At 63.8% G+C, this 24,528-nt stretch overlaps 1 protein-coding gene across 1 annotated transcript; it reads right to left on the reverse strand.

Moving 5' to 3' along the window:
* Window positions 1-587: 587 nt before the first annotated feature.
* On the reverse strand, window positions 588-16,278 carry CHID1 (chitinase domain containing 1). The gene is made up of 13 exons (XM_084907031.1): window positions 16,147-16,278; window positions 11,740-11,891; window positions 11,213-11,362; window positions 10,922-11,054; window positions 8,952-8,996; window positions 8,216-8,322; window positions 7,880-7,941; window positions 6,608-6,700; window positions 4,658-4,759; window positions 4,121-4,276; window positions 1,108-1,188; window positions 936-978; window positions 588-757 (listed from the first exon to the last, which is right to left on the reverse strand). The coding sequence occupies exons 2-13, from the start codon at window positions 11,848-11,850 to the stop codon at window positions 659-661; spliced, it is 1,182 nt and encodes a 393-aa protein (XP_084763157.1). The 5' UTR covers window positions 11,851-11,891; window positions 16,147-16,278; the 3' UTR covers window positions 588-658.
* Between the last annotated feature and the right edge of the window lie 8,250 nt (window positions 16,279-24,528).

Below are 24,528 nucleotides of genomic sequence, written 5' to 3' on the forward strand. Positions count from 1 at the left end.
TGACCGCAGGGTGCCCCATGTCCTCCAAACGAGCACAGGCTGTGACCTGGGCGTTCACAGGGGACTTCCTTACACGCCAGCGGCCAATGCCGAAGTGAGGTAAGAAGTCACAGCAAAGCAGACTCCTTCTAACCTGCAGCACCCGCCCTGTGCCAGCTCCACCAGCGCTTGGCTCACCCAGGACACCTGCGGTCCTGGGCGCGGGGGCAGGGGCCTCCCCCCGAGGGGACAGCTGTCCCTCAGCTCCTCAATCTGAGTGCCCCAATGTTTGATCCCAGGAGTGGCTGTCCTGCAGGTGCTGTCATTCCAGTGACCACAGCCGCCAGCACCAGACCCAGGCCCAGCGTCGGAGCAGGTTTTGGCAGTGGCCTGGCGCTCCTGCCATGGGGACTTGGTGGCTTGTTGGCTGTGTGAGGCCCAGGGTGACGCGGTGGGGCCGGCCCTGAGGAGTCCAGGTCTGGGAGCTGTCACTCCGAGGCCTCCAGATCCACCTGGAACACTGGCTGCATGGAGCGGCCGGACTCCCGCACCCCGGGGGGCAACTGTCCTCCTGGTGCCCCACCCAAGAACTGCGACAGACAAGGCAGGAAGGCAGAGAATGGCCTGTATTTCCCACGCCCGCCCGTGCGTCCATTGCTGAGGTGTGCCCAGAGCTGGGCTAGAGCAGGTCGTAGAAGTAGTCCAGGCCCTGGCCCAGCTCCCAGATGGACAGCCCAACGCCCAGCTCCTGGGCCAGCTCCAGCCGCAACTGCACGGACTGCACACAGGCAAGCGTCACTGCCTCGGCCCCAGCACAGCCCCCGTGGCCCACGCGCCCCGAAACAGGCCCAGGCCAGCCCTCCCCCAGAGGGAAGTCTGACCCTGCCCACCTCGGCCTCAGTGCAGTCACCGGCCTGGGCTGTGGCTGTCCCCCCGCCCCTGGGCGGCCCACAAACCTTCAGACTCGGGTAGAAGATGATGTGCTTCCCTCCTCGGTTTCTGCAAAGGACAGTGGGACCGAATGCCTCCCACTTCTCCGGGCCCCTCCCCTGGGCCCTCAGGGCAGAGGTGGGCGTGTGGCCGGGGCCCAGCCAGCCCCTCAGCCCAGGGCGCGTCCTGGACACTCACCTCTTGTACTCCAAGAAGTGTTCTGCGGCCTGGCTGTCCCACTCGATCCGGGGCCTGTGCTCTTTCAGGGTCTGGATGTACCTGGAGAGGCCGGGGTGGGGGTCAGTGCCAGGAGAGAAAGGGGCGAGGGGAAGGCCGGCGGTGGGGGGCCCAGGGGCAGGAGGTATGACCAAGCGCCTTGCCCAGAATTCGACAAAGGCCTGACCTCCTGCCAGAGGCCCACAGGGCCGCATGCACGTGGGGCAGCTCATCGGGCTGGAGGCCGTGCCTGACCCTCTGGGCGCCCTTCCTCTGTGCAGAGGGTCACTGCCAATCAACGGTGTCCCCGCCACAGGCTGCCCTAAACTTGGGATGGCTCTGTGGGGGCGCAGTGGCCTTCCAGATGCCCTGGTGGCAGGGGACGTCCCTCCTGACCCCCCACAGCCCTGCACACACTCCACACTGACCCTCATGCCGGTCACAGAGACGCGGACCCCAGGGGAGGCGCTATGGCGGGCCTGTCTGCCCTCACACCTCCTCTGGGGGCTCCCCACAGTGGGCACCAGGTCCCCCATCTCTGGAGAACGACCTCCCACCGCCATGGAGGCTGTGGCCCGAGCCCATGGGGTGTGGAGAGGAGCGCCTATGGGTCCAAGCTGGGCGAGGTGAGCCCCTCGGCCATCCGCCCCGGTCCCACCCTGGGCACGCGGAGCCCTCGGGACTGGGAGCTGTGCCCTCCGGGCCCTGGTGGCCCTGCAGCCCGAGACTGTGTGTGTGTGAGAGAATGTGTGAGTGTGTGTGTGTGTGTGAGTGTGTGTGTGTGTGTGTGTGTGTGTAGGGGGCGTCCTGGGGCATCACCCAAACCCCAGCCCTCCCTCGGGGCAGACGTGACCCCGACCTGTTCTGAGAGCCTCCAGCTGACCTGCCTGCCTGCCGCAGGCCTGCTGTCTTCACCCACGTGCCCTCAGCCCCCTCCTGCACAACCTAAGTGGGCGCTGACCTCCGTTTGCCCTTGAGGCTCAAGTCACAGCCGCTTGTCATTCATTCCGGCCCCTGGGGAGGCCCTGCTGGGCGGCAGCATCCCCTGACGGTAGCCAGCCACACCCTGGGCCCCGGGACCCCTCTCCCCACCTGCTTCCCTCAGGCCCCCTGAAGCCGGGGCTGGCCGGCCCTCTCCTGTCAGGGAGGGGCACATTTGGGAGGGGAGTCAGCAGGGGCTGCAGCCCAGAGGGGATATAGCTTCCATCCCTGGCTGGGAGCAGCCAGACCCAATGCATCGGAGAGCAGCGGTATACGTGTACGAACAGGTGCACACTCCTGTACGTGCACACAAGTACACACACGCGCACCCCCCCCCCCCCCCCCCGTCAGAATGCCTTTTCTGCAGCCCCTGGCCTTCAGAGCAGTTGGGGCTGGGGGCCGCGTGGAGCCTTTAGTCACCTGACCCCAACGCTGGGCTAGGGCTCAACAAGCCGCTGTGTGAGCTACTGTGGGCGCACGCTCAGTGAGCAAATGACGACCCTCCCCCAGGTTCCATGTGAGAGAGAGTCAGAGCCCAGAAGCTCAGACTGTGACTGGGTGACGCGGTTAAGTGAGGTCATGGGCCCCTCATCCAGTGTGACTGGGGTTCTCCTGAGAAGAGGGGATCAGGACGCAGACGCGCAGGGACCACGTGGGGACCCGGGGAGGAGATGGCGTCCACACGCCCAGGAGAGGCCTCCGAAACGGGCAGTGAGTAGTGAGCCGTCTGCGGTGTCTATGCAGTGGCCTGAGCAAGGACAGTGGTCTCCCAGGCCAACACCCCTGCAGGTCAGGGATGGGGGGGGGGGGGGATGGAGGAGTGGGGGGAGGGGACCTCCCCAGAAAGGTTCTGACCGGGAACGAGGGTTCTGACCACAGAGCCCGAGAAGGGAACAGCGGCAGCAGCGCGCCCAGACCGCGGTCTCTGGACGCCCTCACGGACAGGCCCAGGGCCTGAGAGAGCAGCGCCCCCGTGGTTTCCAGGAACAAACAGGCACCCAGAACCAGGCCCGCACACCTGGCCTAGAGCGCAGGCCCCACGAGGGTGGTGAAGGCCCCAGAGCCAGCCGACGCCTGTGCCGAGTTTACAGCGACTGGGAAGATGGGAGAAGTCGCAGAACCAACTGCTGGGCCAACGGTGATGGGACAAGCCCAGGGGTCAAGAACAGATGAGACAGGGCAGGCGGCAGCCACGGAATGTGAGGGCGGAAACAAAAGCCCAAAGAGCACAGAAGGAAAGACGAGTCCCCAGAGGACTGTGTCAGCGGGCCAGGGCCAGGCCCAGGACTGGACATACAGGCATTTGAGGCCCAATGAGAAAGGGAGGGGAAGGCAAATAATTGAAGAAACTGCCAAAATCTTCCTAAATCTGATGAGAACCCACAGATCCAGGAAGCCCAAGGCAAACCACATGCAGGAAGGAAGGGCCATGCAGGCCCCGCCCATGACCATGGCAGCTGCTGGGCAGCTCCATGCAGGGACGACACATGGAGGGACAGCCACACGCAGGGACAGCACCTCCACACGTGGCCCACTGGACACAGCAAGGAGGTGACAAAGTGACAGCCCAGGGAAAAAAAAGCGGATGACCTCGAGTTCTATATCCAGCAAAAATATCTTCCCCCAAAAGGAAGCAAACTAAAGCTAAACAGAGTCCAACACCAGCAGAGCTGCACAGAAGGAAGTCTGGTCCATGCGACAAGGGCCATCCTCCTCCCTTCCCCTCCCCTCCCCTCCCCTCCTCACCAGAGTAGACGCCACTCACATCGTGAAGGCTGTCGACCCACCCGCTGACAGAGATGTAAACACTAGGGTGTCCCAGATTGGGTGTACAAACATGGCCCCCAACTCTGAGGCTCAGGGAGGCTCTGCTTGTAGGCGCCTGGCAAGTGGTCAGACCCTGCCAGGCCTTTGGCCTGCTCCGCCCATTGCCTCTGGCAGACCTGCAGGCCCATGGGGCAAGGGCCTCGGGAGGGGCAGCAGAGGCGGCCCTGCGTGAGGGAGCCCCTCTCACCTGGCCCCGATGACGGGCTCCCGGGAGTCCCTGGCGGCCGAGTAGTCCATGCCGTAGAAGTTGAGCCCCAGGAGGATCTTGCTCCGCCACCTGGACTTGGGGTCCAGGACCTGGACACAGGCTCGCACCCAGGACAGCGGAGCATTGGGGCCAGGCCTGCAAGGTGAGGGGGGAGTGGGCTTCAGTGTCAGGCAGCGTGGGCCTCCCAAGCTGGGGCAAGGGCGTGTGCACACAGTGGGAAGGGGGCAGCAGCCAGCGAGCCTCCCACGGTGCCTTCCTGCCGGACATGCCCATCTCTGCCTGCTTCACCCGGGCCAACCGGGGGCAGGACACAGGAGAGCATTCCCCTGGGGCCGTCTGTTGCCATCTGTCACGTGCCCCCGGAGTGGAAGGTGCCAGGCCAATTTTGGGCTTTGGAGAATAGGCTGGGACTGTGCCCCTGGGACAGCTGCCATCTGTGGTCCTGAGCTGGCCAGTGGGGAGCCCTGCCCTGATGCAGGTGAGCATGCGTGCACCCAGGGCCCAGAATCCACTCACTGCTGCGGGGACGGGTAGTCGTAGGTCATGAGGCTGAACCCGTCCAGCACAGGTCCCAGCTGCTCCAACTCCTTGTTCGTGAACATGCCCAGCTGGTCGGTCCTGCACGAGACAAGCACGGCTACCAGGGCCCATCGCACAGCCTGCCAGCCCCCCGGCCGTCCCCCGCAGCATCACCTGCCCCTCCCTGCTGGTCCACTCAGCATGAGCCCACCTGCCCCACAAGGGTCAGAGGGGACCACTGGCCTGCAGGCTCCTCAGCCTCCCAGCCTGGACCTCTACCTTCCGCATGCAATGCCACCCTCCTCGCCTGCCCCACACCCACAGGTGGCTGTGCCCGCTGTCCTGAGCCACCACTCTGGTGCAGGCTGTCCTAAGCCCAGGTGAGGGGGATGGCTTCTGTGCAGAGGGGCACCCCATCAGGATCTCCCTGACCATGGGGTGACTGCCTGCCAGAAGCCACGGGAACCCGGGTGTGGCGGGAGGAGATGGGGGAGGGGAACAGCCCACATGAAGGTGGACATCTGCCAATCGGGGTGCCTGTGCGGGCACCGGTCCGTGTCAGAGGTGAGCTCCGAGGCTGAGCAGGAGCAGCTGGCCAGGGCCCAGGAGGACGAGCTGGGGCCAGCCCAGAGAGCGCCGGCTCTAATCACGCCAGTTCACTGCGCTGCACTGACAGCTCCAGCCGTGCACGAAGCGCACCAAACCTCCACGCCCACCGGAGCGCAGTGGCGGCTCCATGGGGCCGGCTGTGACCTTGGGAGCAGAGTGCAAGGTCAGCACTGCTGGGAGGGCCCCAGACACAGCACGGCAGACAAAGGCCCCCCCAGAGCACAGGCTGCGGAGGGGATGCTGCTGCGGGCGCTGGGCGTGGTGCGAGGAGGGTGAGCGTACGGAGATGGCCCCGGGTACCGCGGCCCGGCCGCTCTGAGCGCACGCCTGTCAGCACACACCTGGCTGCCGCGGGCCACGGTCCCTCCCTCCAGCACCCCAGCCACCATACCCACAGCTTCCTCCTTTGGTGGCTACCGGGGGAGGGGCCGTGACACCACTCCCACTCCCACTTCCTGCCTAGGTGCCAGGAGCTGGGCTTGAAGGTTCCTGGGCAGAGGGGGTCCAGCGGGAAGGGTCCCTACAGGGGTGTCCACCTCTGCCCCCCTAGCACATCCACTGTGCGCCTGCTCTCTGCTCTGGCCGAGAGCTGTGCGGCTCCGCACCAGCGGACGCCTGGGCCAGGGAGGGGCTGCAGGCAGGTCCCTGCTCCAGCCACAGCACCGGTTGAGCTGCCCCCCAAACCACCCCAGAACCCAGAAGACCCAGGGAATGCTCGAGAGTCTGCCAGCTCCATCACACGCATGTACCACATACATGAACACACATGTCGTGGGGGGAGGAGGGGCACGAGCTCCGGCTGGCTCGCTCCAGGGGGAGCACCACCAGCCCCGCTCTGGGACGGGTGCCGGCTGTGGACACAGGTCCCACCCACTGCAGCCCGCGGGCCGGAAGGGGACCCTGAAGCGTGGGCACGTGGAGCCTAAGGGCTGAGTGCAGGCGGGATGCGGCCAGGCACACTCCCAAGAGCAGTGCCTGCTTAAGATGCCGAGTCTGCAGGCTCCCCGTGAGCCTCACGGCCTTTCTGAGGCCCTGCCCCTTTACCGGGTCTGCCCTGGCCCTGACCTTGCGCCTTGGCAGGGCAGACATGACAGCCACAGCGCCTGGACCCTCCACCGCCCGCCCACCAGGCTCTGGAGGAAGTCTGACCGCCACCTGAGCTCCCGGGCTGGGCTGCAGATGGGGCCGCCGAGTGCAGGGCCTCGCCTGAGGCGAGGGAGTGTGTCTGAGACTCCATCCTCAGGCTGAGGACTTCCAACACGCCTTCGCAGGGTGGGTGTGGGGACTCGGCCTGGGACCGGCCGCTCCCATCCCCGGCCGGAGCGCTGTGGCCCTTACCCGGGGGTGACAGCCGGAGGGATGACCAGGATGATCAGCAGCCGGGCCTGGTGCAGCGCCTCGGCCAGGTGGGTGAGCAGGTGGATGAGGCCCCTGGGAAGAAACGCGAGGTCAGCCCAGGAGCCCGGACCGAGCCCCTTACGGCACTTCCTGCCCTGGAGGCACAGCATGTCCGGCCCCTCAGACACCGGCTCAGGTCCACACGCTGCCCATGGCGCCCCTCCTGTGTGCCCCAGGATCTGCCACGCGGTGCCAGTGGACGCGGGGTGCGAGGCCATCTGGAAACCTGACCGGGTAGCAGTGCGGCTCTCCTGTCTCCATCCACCCTCTCCGAACCGGCCTTGGTCCAGGCAGGCAGGGGCACAGGGAGCCTTCAGAAGCACCTGCTGGTGCAGGGTCGGAGCACGCGGAGCAGGGACCCCAGTCGCTGTGCGCTCCCCGCCCCCAAGGCAGACATCTGTCTCTGAGTCTTGGGCGGGGGCCGCTCCCACCTGCCCTGGAGGACAGGTCCTCGCGGGGACTCTCCACGTGGCCGAGGCCGCCAGCTGCTTCACTACGAAAGGGGGGCAGCTGGCTCCTAGGGGGACACGGAGTCCCGGCCCAGCGCCCTCCTGCATAGGAAGGCTTGGTGCTGAGCGGATTCCTTCCGACAGAAAGGGAGGGACAGCCTGGCCGGGTTGCTCAGTGGTTAGAGTGTAATCGCACGTCACCAAGATTGCAGGTTTGATCCCCGCCGGGGCATATAAAGGAAGCAACCGATAAATACATCAGTAAGTGGGATGACAAACTACTATTTCTCTCTCTAAAAGAGTGAAATTTTAATTTTTTTTAAATTAAAAGAAAAAAGAAAGTAAACAAACAGGAGGGACAGCCAGTCCCAGAACGGGCTGCAGCTGCACCACCCTCTGTGGAGCTGCGGCCACAATTCTGGGCAGGAGAGCTCGGTCCCTGCCTCCGCGGGGTGGCCCCCATGTCCCTGACAGGCCAGGATGGTGGCTGCTTGCAGGGGACTCTCCACCACTCCGCCCTGCTTGTCACTCTGGCCCAGGGGATGTGGCTGGGCGGCTGTTCTTTCCCGGAGGCAGGCTCATGCTCAGCAGCACCTCCTGCTGGTGTGCGAGCCAACTGCGGCACTGCCCAGGCGCCCCGCGGGGAGGCTCCGGCTCCTTCCACCCCCTGCAGGGCACCCATCAAAGCCGCCACTGTGGGCCAAGGCCTCCACCCCAGTGGCTCCCGTCCCTCCTCTGGCCTCCCCGGGACCCCAGCACTCACACATGCTTCTGACTCAGCAGCTGGCTCCACACCTCCACCACGAAGCCGTCGAAATGCTGGCTCTGAAAGGACCGGGAGGGTGAGGGGGTCTGGGACCAGGAGAGAAACCTGGAGGGCAGCCCCCCACGCCCACCACAAAGGTCAGGCCCGAGCGCACGCCATAGGCACAGAAGGGCCTCTCTTAGGAGGCGTGGGGGTCCCCACAGAGACAAATGGCAGAGCAGCCAGGCTCTCGTCTGTGCTGTCCACTCACGTCCCTCCCCACCCCAAGCCCCAGGGGCCTGAGGATAGCTGTGTGCCCGAGGCAGGGCCCACCCGGGCAGTGCCAGGCCTCACCTTGGCGACCAGGAGCAAGGTCCTGCTGAGCTCTTCGATCTCGTCCTCGCTGTCCCAGACGCTCTGGAAGTCCTTGTGCGTCCAGTCCTCAAACAGGAGCCGCGGCACTAGGGGCACAGGCCGCGTGACCCCGTGCTTTGCGTGCTCGGCCCCAGGCAGAGTGACCATGGGCACCCAGCGTGGTCATCCCAGCAGCTCACGGCCCGGCGAGACGGGCCCGGGCAGGAAGGGCAGAGATGCTGCCCGTCTGCCCACACCCCCTCTTCTGCTCTTCGCTGCCTGGCTCCGCCGAACCATCTCCCACCAGACCCGACCTGGCCTACACAACCACGCCACCAACCGCACGTCTCCACTAGCACCTCCTCCTGGCTCTGCCCCCAGCCTGCCCCACACTCGCCACACCCCACAGACCCCACTGCACTTTCGGCACCGTCCCTCCCTGGCCAGCTGTGTTCTCGGGAACGGGGCGGGGTTGGCGTTACTCTCGGGCTTGGGCCCCAGACCCTTGCTGGTGAGTGAAGAAACTGGTGAAGGAGGCACTGGCCGTGCTGGCTGAGGCCGGGTGGGCGTAAGGGCCACAGAACCCTGGCTGGACCAGGCCACGAAAGCTGGCTGGCCATGTTTCCAAGTGGCCGGGGACTGGCCAATGCGCTGGATCACCCCGGGGCCCACTCCTCCATTCACAGGAGGTCACACCAGCCAGGACTCCTTCCCATGGCCTAAGGGCTGGACTCACCTATACGGACGCCCTTGGACTGCTTCCGGACCGCCCGCATCCACCCTACGGGACAGGGAGAGGACGGTCAATTCGGGGACACAGCCCGCACCCACCCGCGGAGGGAAACGCTGCAGAGCGAGAGCTGAGGGAACTGATGGAGGGTCTGGGGCCGCCCTGCAGAGCGGCCTGGGCTGGCAGCTCCACACCGGGACTGCTGCTTGGAGCTGAAGGGGTCCAACAGCCACATGCGGACGCTGCCCTCCTGGTGCCTCCCTGCCGTCTCCGGTCTCCGGTCCGCGGCCCGGGAGAGCCAGCACGGCCCTGGCTGGACGAGAGGCCGTGCTGCCTGCGGACGGCGGACAGACGCTTCTCCTGCTCCCTCTGCTCCACTCTGTGCTCAGAGAAGCTCAGCAGCCCTCCCCACGCCCCTCCTGGACGCCATGCGCCACCCGCCAGGAGGACGGGGTGCAGGCCAACCCGGCAGTCACCACATCACGTTCTCACACGGACACACTCGCGTTCCCACACAGGGACACACTCGCGTTCCCACACAGGGACACACTCGCGTTCCCACACACGGACACACTCGCGTTCCCAAACACGGACACTCTCGCGTTCTCACACACGGACACACTCACGTTCTCTCACACGGACACACGTTCTCTCACACGGACACACTCGCGTTCCCACACACGACACACTCACGTTCTCACACGGACACACTCGTGTTCTCTCACACGGACACACTCACATTCTCTCACACGGACACACTCGCGTTCTCACACAAGGACACACGTTCTCTCACACGGACACACTCGCGTTCTCACACACGGACACACGTTCTCTCACACGGACACACTCGCGTTCTCACACGGACACACTCGCGTTCTCACACGGACACACTCGCGTTCCCACACAGGGAGACACTCGCGTTCTCTCACACGGACACACTCGCGTTCTCACACACGGACACATTCGCGTTCCCACACACGGACACACTCGCGTTCCCACACACGGACACACTCGCGTTCTCACACACGGACACACTCGCGTCCTCTCACACGGACACACTCGCGTCCTCACACGGACACACTCGCGTCCTCACACACGGACACACTCGTGTTCTCTCACACGGACACACTCGCGTTCTCTCACACGGACACACTCGCGTTCTCACACGGACACACTCGCATTCTCTCACACGGACACACTCGCGTTCTCTCACACGGACACACTCGCGTTCTCACACGGACACACTCGCCTTCCCACACGGACACACTCGCCTTCCCACACACGGACACACTCGCCTTCCCACACACGGACACACTCGCATTCCCACACACGGACACACTCGCGTTCCCACACACGGACACACTCGCGTTCTCTCAGACACACTCGCGTTCTCTCACACGGACACACTCGCGTTCCCACACACGGACACACTCGCGTTCTCACACACGGACACACTCGCGTTCTCTCACACGGACACACTCGCGTTCTCACACACGGACACACTCGCGTTCCCACACACGGACACACTCGCGTTCCCACACACGGACACACTCGCGTTCCCACACACGGACACACTTGCGTTCTCACACAGACACACGTTCTCTCACACGGACACACTCACGTTCTCACACGGACACACTCACGTTCTCACACGGACACACTCGCGTTCTCACACACGGACACACTCGCGTTCTCACACACGGACACACTCATTCTCACACGGACACACTCACATTCTCACACGGACACACTCACGTTCTCACACGGACACACTCACGTTCCCACACGGACACACTCGCGTTCTCACACACGGACACACTCGCGTTCTCACACACGGACACACTCGCGTTCTCACACACGGACACACTCATTCTCACACGGACACACTCACATTCTCACACACGGACACACTCGCGTTCTCACACACACGGGCTCACCCCCCCGCCCACTGGGCCGGGAGACGAACAGGCGAGAACCTTGGTCCACGTCGTGGAGCCCCATGACCTCGAACATCTCGCGGCCGTGCCTCTTCAGCTGCAGCCACACGGGGGAGATCTGGGTGAACTTGGCCCCAAACACCTTGGTGACGTCGTAGCCATGGCTGTTCCACTGGCGGAGGACAGAGGCCGGTGAGCCCCGCAGCTGGGCCAGGCAGCGAGCCCCCAGGACCGCTCCCACCGCACCCACGGCAGGGGCCCAGGGAGTGAGCATGCAGACCCCGGCCCCGCCATGCCCTTGGGACGGCCCCATCCACCGGGGCCCCTCACCGGAGTGACGTAGCCCAGGACGTCCCCGGCGAAGTGCCTCTCCCGGGCCTTGGCCGAGCAGTAGCTGCGATGCTCCAGAACCACGTCCTCGGCTCTGGGGTTCGTCACCACCAGCCCCCGGTCCTGGACAGGCTTCTCTGCAAACTGCGTCTGGAGCGAAGGGAAGGGGAGCGTCAGCGCCGCAGGCAGAGGCAGGACGGGGCGCGGCCTCTCAGCCAGGAGCTGTGCTGGGGCGCCCCGCGCCGCTGACGGGTGGTAGCAGGGGGAGGCCGCCCCACGGAGCGGACAGTCCTGCAGACCCCGTCTGCCTCCCTGACTGGACTTCACAGATGACCCAGGACGAGTGCTGGTGTGGGAAGCAGCGGAAGGCGGGGAGGCAGGAGTTGACAGGCCAGGGGCGGGCGCTCTCCCGGGGCCCCCTGTCAGCACACCAGGCCACGCCCCCAGCCCCCAGCCCACGTGGAGGAGAGAGAAGAAAGAGAAGGTGCGAAGGGCCAGCCCTGCGGCCCGTCTCCACGCCGCCTTACCTTCTCCTGCATGGACTTGGAGGCAGCCTTTTTGGAGTCTGACTTGGACAGGGTGGTGTGAGCAGAGCCGCAGGCCAGAGCGAGCCAGAGCACCCGGAGGAGCGTCTTCATGGCGGGCAGTCGCAGGGGGTGCAAGCTCGGAGTCCAGGGGGCTGCAGAGAGAGCAGAGCCTGGAGACCACAGCAGCGGGGCATCCCCTCTGCCGACGAGGGTCCTTGTCACAGCGGGGCCTGGTCCCCAGGGCTCAGCCCTGCCCTGGATCAGCCCCAACTGCTAGAGTCCCCTTCCAGCACCGCTGGGCCCATGTCCCTCACAGACAAAGGGGCTTCCCTGTCTCGGGGCCATGCTGACCACTGCTGGCCCTCTAGAATGCAGGCTCAGTAGTTGAGCATCGACCTATGAACCAGGAGGTCACAGTTCAATTCCTGGTCAGGGCACATGCACAAGTTTTGGGTTCAGAAGGCAGCCAATCAATTATTCTCTCTCATCATTGAGGTTTCTATCCCTCTCTTTCTCTCTGAAAAAGAAAGATAAAAATTAGTAAGAACAAAACAAAGCGGTCCAGGCCAGAGGACTTCCCTGTGACTATCAGCCGCGGACACTGAAGGAGACGTGGCGCCTGCTCACGCCAACTCGGAGCAGGAAGGCCGTTCCGTCTGTGCGCACGACGCTCGCGGCATCAGAGCTCACCACGGGGGACACGAAACTTCCGTTTAGAAGACAAAATACACATGTCTATAACAACATCTATAATAATGAAAGTGTAACATGCAAATCACTGAAAGACCCAACAGCAGAATGGCTGTCCTGACGACCACGCTGACACCCACGGGCGCCAGGCCCGCCAAGGCAGGTGTGATGTGATTGGTGGGAAGCCTGGCCATCGCTCCATGATCCCATGATCACCCTGCAGGAGGAGGCCCAGGCTACTGGCTGGCGGGGTGATCGATTAATCGTGGGGGTGGGGTGGGGGGCTTCACGATCACCCCAAAGAGAGGCCCAGGCTACTCAGCAGCAGAGCTGCAGCGGGTGGGCAGGGCCTACCTCTGTGGCTGACTGATCGCAGGGCTCCCACACAGTGTGAGGTAACAGGCCAAGAGGAGGGATGCACCCTTCCCCCAGTGCATAAATGTTGTGCACCGGGCCTCTAGGGTGTGTGTGTGTGTGTGTGTGTGTGTGTGTGTGAGAAGAACATATAAAGAAACAATAAATGAGGAAAAAGTACTCAGAACACACTTGCTAGCAAATTCCTACCCGTTATCTATGTGTAACGCCCAAAGGGCTCTTACAAATCAGGGAGACTCCAGTAAAAACGCCCATGACCTGCTCAGTGGGGACGTGAAGGGGGAACACACAGCCCTAGCCCCAGAGGCTCCGGGACCCGGAGGGAAGGATCCCCCGCGTGTGAGCTCTGGGGCCAAGGCCCGGCAGCCCCTCACTGTTCCTGGGAGGTCGGGCTGGAGAAACCTCCCGGGTGCAGTCTGCCCATAAACATCATCTTTCCGACGTTTCCTCTCGTCACAGATCCTGCTCTGGAAACGCCCGCCCACACAGGCCGCGGGAGACTGTCTGTGGCAGAGGGCAGCCTGCAGCTCCTCCTGCTGGGCCGGGGCAGGCACTTGGCTCCACCAATGGCAAGAAGCGCGTGCAGCAGCACGGCCAGTCCGGGTTTATTGAGGAGTCGGGGCTCCTCCAGAGGAGGGTGAGGGGGGACACCGCCATGCGGGCTGTGCCGCGTCCTCCGTGGATTCATGTTTTCTCCTTCCGGCACGGACTGGCCCGAGCTGTGCAGTGCATGTTGGCCCTCGCTCCCTGCCCCCCCAGCGCCACCCCGTCCTTCCCACGGGGCAGCTGTCCCTGCTGCGGCTGAGAGGTAGTATGGCTCCCTGGGCTGGAGCACTGTCTCGCACACCAAAAGGCCGTGGGTTTGATCCCGTCAGGCCACACCCCAGGCTGTGGGTTCCATCCTGTTTGGGTGCGTGTGGGAGGCAACTGATCTACGTTTCACCCCCATTTCGACGTTTCTCTCCCACACTCCCTCCCGGAAAACCAATAAAAAGCACGTCCTCGGGTGAAGATTAAAAAAAAAAGTGCAGGTGTAAAGAGCACGTGGGCCAAATTGGTCCTGGCAAGTGCTCCCTCCAGCCCAGCCGGGGCCCGGTCTCCACACCAGCGGGCTGGCATCGCACTCCTGGCCAGGCAGGGTGTGCCCGTCAGGAGTGGACAGAGCCAGGCCCCCGGAGACGATCCTGTCAGCCTGCTTCCCCTCCCAAAGCTGCACGGGCTGCGATGTCCTGGGTGTCACTTCCCTGGGAGACAGGTGCCTGGAGCAGACGGGGACAGGCTGCCCAGAATTACCCATCACCCCCTGGTCAGACCGAAACTGCAGCTGCTAAGCTGTGAGGGGTCAGCTCCTGGCAGCTGGGCTGCTATGGGGCCAGACAGGCCTGAACAATGTGCTTCCACTCGCTCTGAGGTCCGGCCGTGCATGGGAGGGACCTGCCGGCAGGGACTACGTGGAGCGGTGGGAGGTGCCCACTCTGCGGGCACCGTCTGTGGCCCCAGGCGCCTCCTCCACTCCAGGTGGGGTTAAGCTGACCGGGATGGAAAGGAATGGAAACGAAGCAGGAAGTGCTCCCACAGCAACCTGCAGGCTCGATGCTGCCCTAGCCACCTCCCGCCCCGCACGTGGTGGACAGAGGCCCCTCTGCCTGACCCCTGACCTCACACCGCGGGACTGGAGGAAAGGGAGATGGGCCCATCTGGAGGAAGACGGGCCCTGCTGGCTTCAGTGCCAGGAGCCGGGGCCACAGAAGGACCAGACTGAGCACAGGCCGGGCGCCGACCTCCTGCACGCGGGCCTGCGCGGGGCTGAGGAGACGCCCGGGGAGGAGAACCTGGCGTGTCGTGCTGCTCCCTGACCAGCGGGGAACTTTCCAGACTGTCTGGCATGGTGGTGGGCACCAACACGTGAGCTGTCTGGCATGTGGGGTGCTTGGTGAGGCCGCGGGGCCCCTCCCACAGCTCCCCCCTGGGCACCGCACGGAGATGTCCACGGGCCTCCTGCCAGGCAGAGCGAGTTTCCCTCACGTGCCCACGATCTCTTCGGTGTGGACGGTCTGGCGAGGGGGTGTGGTGTGTAGTGACCCAGAGAGGCTGCTACACCCCCAAACCAGGAGCTGCTGGAGGGGACTCAGGCCTGTGTGGGGCCACGATCTGGGGCTCCAAGCTCGGGGGGCTCTTTCAGCCTCATGCCCAAAGGACAGCTGGTTCCCGCGGAGACATCCAAGTGCTTTACATGGAGACCCACAGAGAGCCATTTCAGCCTCGGGGAGAGGGCCGTGCATGTGAGGGACCTGCTCGTGGGCACCATGGCGTGTCCGGGAGGGGTCCCCTCGCCTCCACAGCTCATGCTCTGCCTGGAAAGGACTGGGTCCCTGCGGGGACATCCAAGTCCACAGTGACAGCGCTGGCCACAGCCCAGGTCATGCGCACACACCAAGCGTGGACACGTGTTGTATGTGTGCTGATCGGAGCTCCTGTCCCGTGATGCCCTCCGATCGGTCCTCTTCCTTCCAGACGCTGGCTGTTACCGCGGGACGGCTCTGCTGCCCAGGGGCGTGCAGTGTCTGACTGGTGTGCCACTGGTGTGTCCAGGGCCCCTCGCTGACACCAGGCTGGACGCTGAGCCGCCTTTGTCTTCAACAGAACGGCCAGCGTGACTGACGATCGGTCACTTATCCCAGCCGGCACCTCTGAGTGCAGTTCTGGAGCCGCGGGGTCCTGCGGGAGCGGTGAGCGCTCTGGAGCGCGAAGGCCCCCTGAAGCAGGCGCGCAGGCCCGGCGCCATTTGTGGGCCACGTGCTGCCCAGGCCGGGCGTCCACCACGAGGTCTCCGCACCGCAGGCGCCTTCGTGGAGTGGCCACTGCGCTCCCCTGACGCCGGGGCGCGGACACAGGGTGCCCCGGGGTGGGGTTCTCCGCCAGCCACTGTGCCCTGGTCCCCCTGGGCTCAGCTCTGGTGACCCCTGTGAGGCCGAGGCCTGAGCGAGGTGGGTCCAGGCCGGTGCACCCCGACCAGCCGGGGTCGCCTGCCCTGGGGACCGGCCGCACCGCCTGCACAGAAGCGCGCTCTCCCGCTCAGGACCTCACTCCCGCCCGCTCGTCCGCACCGGCCCACGCCCGCTCCGCCCGCGCTCGCTGCGCCTCGGCTCACGCCCCCCCCACCGCCGTCGCCCACGCCCCTCGCTCCCACACCCCCTCGCGTCCACGCCGGCCTCACGCCCTCTCCCTCGCGCCGCCCGCGCGCCCACGCCGCGGAGGGGAACTGAGGCCGCGCGAGGAGGAGGCGCCGGCGCCGGGGCGCGGGGCGCGGGCACTACCCCGGCCGGCCGCCGCGGGGCTCACCTTCATGTCCCGGAGGCCGGCCGACCACCCTAGCGCGCGGCCGGAAGGCGCCCGCCAGCGCCACCGGAAGTCCCGCCCCAGGACGCTCGCGCGCTCCGCCGCCATGCCACGCCAGTTCCGCGCCGCCGCCGACTCGCAGGGCACGCCGGGGCGGGCCGAGGGGAGGAGCCTGAATTGGGCGGGGCCTGACGGTGCGCTGGGGGCGGGCCGAAGGGGGAGAGCCGGGGCGAGGGGCGGGGCCTGGTATGGACGGGGCGTGGTCATGTGGGCGGGGCCGATGAGCTGGGCGGGGCCCGGACCCCGCGTCCTCTGTGGGGTGGTGAACGCCCCCGTTGCCGGTCGTTTCGCGGGTTGCCGCGAGGGGTCGGGGTTCCGGGGGGCGTGGAGGTCCTCTCGTGGGCACCGCGGCGTGTCCCGGGGGCGGTCCCCTCGCCCTCGCAGCTCACACTTTGCCTGGAAGCCTGTGCGCCTCCTGCGACGACGGTGCTGCAGCCAGGGGTGACCACCAGGGGGCGCCCGAGGCCCCGGATCCACAGCCTGGCGTGGGCGCGTGGAGGAGCGGACCGCGCGGGACCGGCTTCTCCGGCTTCCACGATCTTCTCTCTTGGACGCGGGAATCGTCTCTCCAGGCTTCCCTCCTACCCTTTTGGTGGCCGCCCCGCCCCGCCCAGCCTGCCTCCGCCGTCCCCCACATCTCCCTGGGGGAGTGCATCTCAGCCCTCGCCTTCAGTCTTCATCCAGGGGCTGGTGGTGCCCACACGCTGTCTGGAGCAGGGACACAAACCCCACCTGCCCCAGACCGGCGCCGTCTCTCTGCTTGCCTCCGGGAGCAGTGGCACCATCTTGCAGATGCAAAGAGATCCCCTCTGTCTCAGCTCCCAGTACGAGGTGCCCGCCCTGGCACAGCCGGAACGCGGACGTGGCCAGCAGCTTCCCTCCCTTGATACCAGTGAACAGATGCCCCCACCCATCCCCAGCCGTTCCCGGCAGTTTCCTGCAGAAAACCACACAGCTGGTCCCCACCCTGGCCCTGCCGGGCAAGGCCAGGACCACTGCTCAGCTGTTTCCCCATTTCTGCTGCGTGAGCTGTGTAAGAGGCTTCTCCTGGAACGGAACTTTGCTTTCTTCTTTCTCTTCCCCATATTTCCTGCCGTCTTCCAGAGGGTGGCTCGGGTGGTGAGTGCTGATGCATGGCATGTACCGGCGGTCACGTGTCACGGGACCGGCTGCTCTGTGTTCCCGGCACCCGGCTCAGCCCCGAGGCCTGAGCTTGGGGTGTTGATCCCCAGTCAGGCAGAGCTCTGGAGAGGCCCCCGCGAGCTGCACCGGAGGTCCTGCCCGTGGTGCCGCCCCAGGAATGCCACGCGGCAGCACTGAGAGAGGCACTTAGTCATGGTGCCACTGGCTTCGCGGGTCCTTGGCGCTAAAGCCCTGTACCATCCGCTCGGGGTTCACTCGGGGCCGGCACTGCAGACCCCAAGAGCAGTGGGAGGGCAGGGAGCCTGGCCCCTGCCCCCTCTGCAGAGCTCCCACTGGGCAGCATTCGGGGCTCCAGACACAGCTGCCGGCCTCCCAGCTGCCCGGCTGGTGCCACGGCGCCCCCTGTTGGAAGCTGGAAGTGGGTCCACATGGTTCAGCCACAGGAAGGCTGCGGAGCGTTAGTCAGAGGGTCCGTGTCTGCAGAATTAAGTGGAGCCTGAGCACATGGCAGTCTGTGTCCCCGGAGGTTGGAGTCAGCCTGGGGTTCGACACAAGCACAGTCAGTCTCACGGACAAGCTGGCGTACTTAGGGAGGAAGTAGACAGACCTCCTTTATAAGTTCAATTCAGAGCGCTGAGAATGCCCAATTTGCCGAAACCGGTTTGGCTCAATGGATAGAGCTTCAGCCTGCGGACTGAAAGGTCCCAGTAGGGGGTGTGCAGGAGGCAGCTGATCGATGTTTCTCTCTCATCGAAGTTTCTAACTCTATCCCTCTCCCTCCTCTCGGTAAAAAAATCAATAAAATATATTTTAAAAATAAAAAAGAAAGAAAATGCCCAGTCGACTGAGTTTGTAGGTGGGGCCAAACACGATGCAGAGGCCCCTTACAAATGACTTTAACGTCTGCGCAGCTTTCAAAGGGAGTAACCGGGTTCGTAAAATGAAACTCAACAGGATAAGAAATTAGGTTTTGAATGTACAACAGCCATAAGCCTAATTGTTTAAATTTAAGGGAAGTCTGAGTGTGAGCCCCTGTCCAGGCCGAGGTCCCGGCTCTGAGCTGAGTCCAGAGGGCCCCTTCACACGGCTCTCTCTCTCTCTCTCTCTTAATATATTTCTTTATTGATTTCAGAGAGGAAGGGAGAGATAGAAACATCCATGATGAGAGAGAATCATTGACTGGCTGCCTCCTGCATGCCCCACACTGGGAATGGAGCCCACAACCCGGCATGTGCCCCTGGCTGGAATCGTACCTGGGACCCTCCAGTCCACAGGCCAACGCTCTATCCACTGAGCCAAACCGACTAGGGCACTCGGCCCTCCTGGTTCCCGCCGCGTGAGGGCAGAGGGCACTAGAGGTCAGAGGGCAGGCAGGCTTTGGGGAGCGAGGGGCCGGCAGACACAAGTCCTCCTGCTGGACCCTTTCCGCTCGGGGTGCTGGCCGGCCGAGGGTCCGCAGGAGGCTGCCCCTCCAGGAAGGCCTCACGAGTCCCTATGCTCCTATGGGGAGCCCAGACGTGGCCGGTGCCACGAGACCACGCCCCGCCCTGTGGCGGTGGAGCTTCCGTGGTCCTCCCCACAGGCCGGGCTCCCGTGGGCCTCCCCTCTCGCTGAGCCAGCATGGGCGAGGCCCCTCCCGGCAGGGACAACCATGACTTGTGCTGTTTCCACGGAGGCCTTGGCCCGGGGGGGCCCCAGGGCAGGGCCCAGGCCGCTATCACTGGCTGCGTCCTGTCACCCCCGGACCCTGACCCAGTCCTGCCCTGAGGCCGGAAGCCCAGGAAGAGAAACACACACATCAGGATTTCCTCTGCCGGGCCCCCGCCCGCGCCCACAGGGGACATCCTCCCGGGGTGCAGGGAAGCCGTCCGGCGGGGAGGGAGCGGAGAGGCGTCCGGACGGGGCTGCAGGGCCAGCGCAGCAGATTTTCCGTTTGCGCCCCACGTGTGGCCCCGGCAGCCCTCTGGCTTGGGTCGGGTACCGTGACGGGCATTGTGGGCCGTGGGTGTCGGTCCGCAGCCTGCAGGCGCTGGGCCAAGGTGGGCGTCCGCCGGAGGAGGGCTGCCGGGGGGGGGGGGGGGAGGGGCTCTAGTTCATCTTACACTTCTCCTCTGTCCCCCCCCAACTTCAATGCCACGCCCAGGAGGGACAGCGTGTGCGCGCGAGGGACCCAAGGGCAGCATTTTGCAGGGTGAACGGTGGACCCCTAAAGGTTGTCCCTGTCCCCAACCCCAGCTCCTGTGAGGCCACTTTGCTGGGTGATGGGCTCTCTCTCTGCAGATGCCACCGGGGCCTGGGGTGAGGTCGCCTGGCATTTAGGGTGAGCCTGACTCCAGGGACTGGTCCTCCTGGAGGAAAGAGGTGGAGAGCCTCGGCCCACAGACTGGAGGGGGGACCCGAGCTGGAGGGGGCAGGGCTGGGGTCAGGAGCCCCCGGGAGCTAGAAGAGAGGCAGGAACCGTCTCCCCAGGCCCAGCAATGCCTTCACCTTGGACTTGTGGCCTCCAGAGTGGGGAGAACCAATTCTGCGGCCGTGAAGCCACCGGCTTGCGGTCACGGTTACCGTGGCCCCAGGACGCTGCCCGGCGGCGCCGAGGCCGGACCGATGTTCCCACGTTGTCTTCTCTCCCAAAGGGGGTTCCTCCGCTAACCCCTTTGTCGTCGTCAGTCTTCACCTGGGAACATTTTCCCGTTGAGACATATATTTAGAGAGAGTGGAAGGGAGGGAGGCAGGGAAGGGGGGGTGAGAGAAACCTCGGTGTGAGAGAGACACATTGATTGGCTGCCTCCTGCGTGGGCTCCCACGGGCCGGGAATGGAACCTGCAACCCAGGAACGTGCTCTTGAACGGGAATCGAACCCACAACCCAAACTGATACTCTAACCACTGGACGACACCTGGCGGGGCGGGCTAACCTTAAAATGGCGCATGTTCTGCCTTGGCCGGGTGCTCAGCGACTGGAGCATTGACTCTACACCAGGAGATTGTGGGTTTGATCCCCAGTTAGGGCACGTGTGTGAGGCAGCCAACTGATGGTCCTCTCACATTGATATCTCTCTCTCCAATAAAAATAGCCCAGCTGGCGTGGCTCAGAGGTTGGGCGTCGACCTGTGAACCAGGAGGGCAAGGTCTGATTCCATTCAGGGCACCTGCCCGGGTTTCAGGCTCCATCCCCAGTGAGGGGCGTGCAGGGGGCAGGAGATCCCTGATTCTCTCTCCTCATTGATGTCTCTCTCCCCCCGCCCCTTCTCTCTCTCTCCCTCCCTCCCTCTCTCCCTCCCTCCCTCCCTCCCTCTCTCTCTCTCTCCCCCCTCTCTCCCCCTTCCTCTCTGAAATCAATAATAATAATAAAAAAACATTAAAAAAAGGATGTGACCTAACTTGGAAGCAGGGTCCTTACAGATTGAGAGAAGCTGTGTTCAGAGGGCGGGCCCGCGTCTAAAGTGGCTCAGTCGTTAGAAAAAGGGGAAATTGGGATGAGGCCGGGCACTGGGGGGAGATGCCCGTCTCTGAGGGGAGGCCGGGTCTGCCCCTCCCGCAGCCCTGGGGGCAGCCCTGTGACCCCTCCAGCGCAGACACACAGTTTTGGCGGACACTGAACCTCCGAGTCCCTCCCTGCATTAGATCCAGGAATTTTGGCATCTCAACCCTGTTTGTTTCATTTTAAAACATGTTTTTATTGATGTCAGAGAGGAAGGGAAAGGGAGAGAGAGAGAGAGAGAAACATCCATGAGAGAGAATCGTGGATTGGCTGCCTCCTGCCCCCCATTAGGGATCAAGCCCGCCACCTGGGCATGTGCCCGGAAGGGGAATTGAACTGTGACCTCCCAGTTCATAGGTGGATACTCAACCACTGAGCCACACCAGCCACCCTGACCCCAGCCCCCAGGCAGTCGGTGGTGTGGCTGCCCGTGCCTGATCAGCTGACCCAGGTTCCGGCTCAGCTGACTCAGGTTCTGGCTCAGCTGACCCAGGTTCCAGCTCAGGTTCTGGCTCAGCTGACTCAGGTGGGCTCGGCTGACTGAGGGCGGCTCCCTGGGAACATGTCTCCGCCCTCTCTCTCTCTCTCTCTCTCTCTCTCTCACACACACACACACACACACACACACACACACTGCAGGACTGAACCCTGCCCCCCGCAGTCAGGGGCTCTGCCTTCCCCCTCTGGGTGGGACTTTAAGTTGGGACCTGACTCTCCCAGGTGTCAGGGATGGGCCTCCAGGGGGCTTTGAGGGGACTGATTTTCTCTTACAAAGTAACCCTTCGTTGGGTGTCATGACCCGGGTCTTCAGCTCCGGAGACAGCTGCATCCAATGCGGGGAGGCTGGAGCGGGTGCGAGGGAAGCAGGGCGTGAGGTCTTGCCCCGGACCCTCCTTTCCCCGTTGACGGCCTCGCAGCTCCCTGGGCCCCACGCCCCCAGCCAGCGTTCCTGTAAGTCGTGGGGAGGCCGCGGGCTCAGTGTCTGTGCTGTTTTGCAGCCACGGGATCCAGCTGTGCGTGGCAGTGGGCTCCGTTCCGTGGCTGCAAGATGACAGCTGCCGGGTGAGCAGTTGGGGACCTGGGTCCTCACTGCCCTTCTCCAGGTCCAGCTGGGCCTGAAGCCCCCCTCCCTTCCCCCCGAATTCCTGAATTCCTCCCGCTGCACATGGGCTATGGCCGGAGGCTCTGGGCCCCGGAGACAGGCCCTCCCCAAGCATGCCATTCCTGGTGGCCACAGGGAGCCACAGACCAGGCTGCCACCTCCTTGTCCCTGAATAGGCCTGGTGCTCAGGCCTTAGCCATCCCTGAACCAGGCCACCACGTCCAGTTTTCTGGAAGGGTCCCTGTCTGAGACCCGTTTCTCAGATCCTGGGAAGGAAGCCGCGTCCCCATGGACCCCACTGGAGGCCTGGGCCGGCTCGGGCTGGTAGGAGCCGGCCACCCCCGGGCCCGCTGGCCGCACTGCAGGCTTGGGGCCCCCCCGGCTTTCCTTTGCTCCTTCCCCATGCTATTACCGGGCAGGTGTCTGTGGGGCCGCACCTCCCAGCGGAGAGATTTCAGCTCCACCGCCCTCTCTCGGAACCCAGCTGTGACTACAATGTAACTGATGTCCCATTGACACAGTTACAGAAATGCAACTGTTTCCAGGCTCAGCCCACAGGGGCCCGGGCCTGGCTGAGCAGGGACTGTGGTCTGGGAGGGCTCCTGGGCTCAGGCCCGCAGCCGGGTGTAGGAAGGGATCTGGGCCGACAGGTGTGGGGCTTCCTGATGGCCACCTGTGTGTCTCCTCAGGCCCTGCGATCCCCCCACGTGTGTGCGTGTGTACACACACACACACACACACACACTTCCCAGGAGGTTTGGGAAGTCACCCCTGAGAGGAGGTGGGTACCTGCCCAGCTCTAAGCCTCTCCTCCGGGGAGCCCTCCCCCTCAGGCGGGGCTGGCACTCTGTCCAGGCTCCTTGTGGGGGTGGGAGAGGGGGTCTGCTTGCTGAGTCCCCTGGTCTCTTATGTGGGGGTGCAGGGCCTGGGGGTCTCCCTGAAGCCCTCTGCTGGCCCAGCTCTCTCTCTCTCTTTAAAAAAAAAAAAAAAAAAATATATATATATATATATATATATACACACACACACACACACACACACACACACATATATATATATATATATATATATATATATTGATTTCAGAGAGGAAGAGAGAGGGAGAGAAACATCAATGATGAGAATCACTTCCTGGCTGCTCCTGCACGCTCCACACTGGGGGTTGCGTCTGAAACCCGGGCATGTGACCAGGAATTGAACCATGACCTCCTGGTTCATAGGTCGGTGCTCAGCTCTGTGCTGGGCCACGCCAGCTGGGCAGGCCCGCTCCTTGGGAGGCCTGGGGAGGGAGGTGGTGAAATTGCTGTTACGTAAGGATTTGGGTCTCTGCCGGTTCTGGTTTCCCTCAGGGGTCTGAGGCCCAGAGCCTAGGCAGGGCCTGCCCCTTCCTCCTCCTGGCCAGAGTCCACCAGGCCTGACCTCTCCCCGGGATGTGAGGAAGTGAGCCGGGGGACAGAGGTCTCCCTGGTGGGTGGGGCCAGAGGAGTCCTGATGAAGAGGAGCTTCCTCTTCAAAGCCATCGCTTTGCAGAAGGAGGGCGGGGCAGGCCACCTGCTCTCCAGCGGACTCCATGGCCGTCCATGCAGCCCAGGCCCCTGCCTTGCTGCGGTGTGGCCACAGGGCTGTCCTCTGCCTCCACCTCCCGGGGCACAGAGGCCACTGGTGGCAGCAGTGGCCAAGGACCCTGCTTGGGCATTGAACGATGGGACTGACCTGGGCCCTGCGGTCCCCTGCTGCTGTCATGGGGTGGGGCGAGCAGACCTTCCCTTCAGGAGGGCTGGCTCCGCAGGCCGGGGCGATGTGCATCAAGATCTCAAAGCTTGCCGAAACCGGTGTGGCTCAGTGGATAGAGCGTCGGCCTGCAGACGGAGGGGTCTCAGGTTTGATTCCGGTCAAGGGAATATACCTTGGTTGCAGGCACATCCTCAGTGGGGGGTGTGCAGGAGGCAGCTGATCGGTGTTTCCCTCTCATCGATGTTTCTGGCTCTCTATCCCTCTCCCTTCCTCTCTGTTAAAAATAAATAAAATATATATATATTTTAAAAAAAGATCTCAAAGCATTGCACACGAGCCGGGCCAGTGTGGCGCAGTGGTTGAGCGTGGAGCCATGCACCGGGGGGTCGATGGTTCCGTTCCCAGCCAGGGGGCGTGCAGGAGGCAGCCGATCAATGTTTCTTTCTCTCTAAAATCAATATATTAGGGAGAGATGGAGATAAGAGATGAATCGAAAAACTTGTATGCATGACTATAAGCATAAACAATGGATGCAAAACTCTGGGGGGTGAGGGCATGCATGGGAGTGAGATGGGGGGGCAATGGTAAGATATGTACTCATATAATACCTTAATTAAAAGATGAGAAAAAAATTATTTAAAAAATATAAATGAAATCAATGTATGAAATAAAGAGGCTCTGCACACGTACCCAACGCGGGCAGCAAGCAGCCCCAACCCGCGGCTCCCAGCGCGCGCGCCCGCCCGCCCGCGGCGTCCGCCTGCAGGGGGCGCCCCCGCGCCGGCCCGACGCGCCCGCGCTCAACGCGCGCGCCCCCGCGCCGGCGAGCGTGCGCGCGCGTGCGGACGCGAGCGAGCGTGCGTGCG

This window comes from Pipistrellus hanaki (genome assembly GCF_964339955.1).
Source record: "Pipistrellus hanaki genome assembly, contig: scaffold_39, whole genome shotgun sequence".
NCBI classification, from domain to species: domain Eukaryota; kingdom Metazoa; phylum Chordata; class Mammalia; order Chiroptera; family Vespertilionidae; genus Pipistrellus; species Pipistrellus hanaki.

Coding starts and splice junctions, on each gene's coding strand:
- CHID1 (XM_084907031.1), bottom strand. CDS start 11,850: ATGAAGACGCTCCTCCGGGTGCTCTGGCTCGCTCTGGCCTGCGGCTCT. Junction 8,997..10,921: donor GCTCCACGACGTGGACCAAG/GTTCTCGCCTGT, acceptor CCTGTCCCGTAG/GGTGGATGCGGGCGGTCCGG. Junction 4,760..6,607: donor CCTCCGGCTGTCACCCCCGG/GTAAGGGCCACA, acceptor TGTCTCGTGCAG/GACCGACCAGCTGGGCATGT.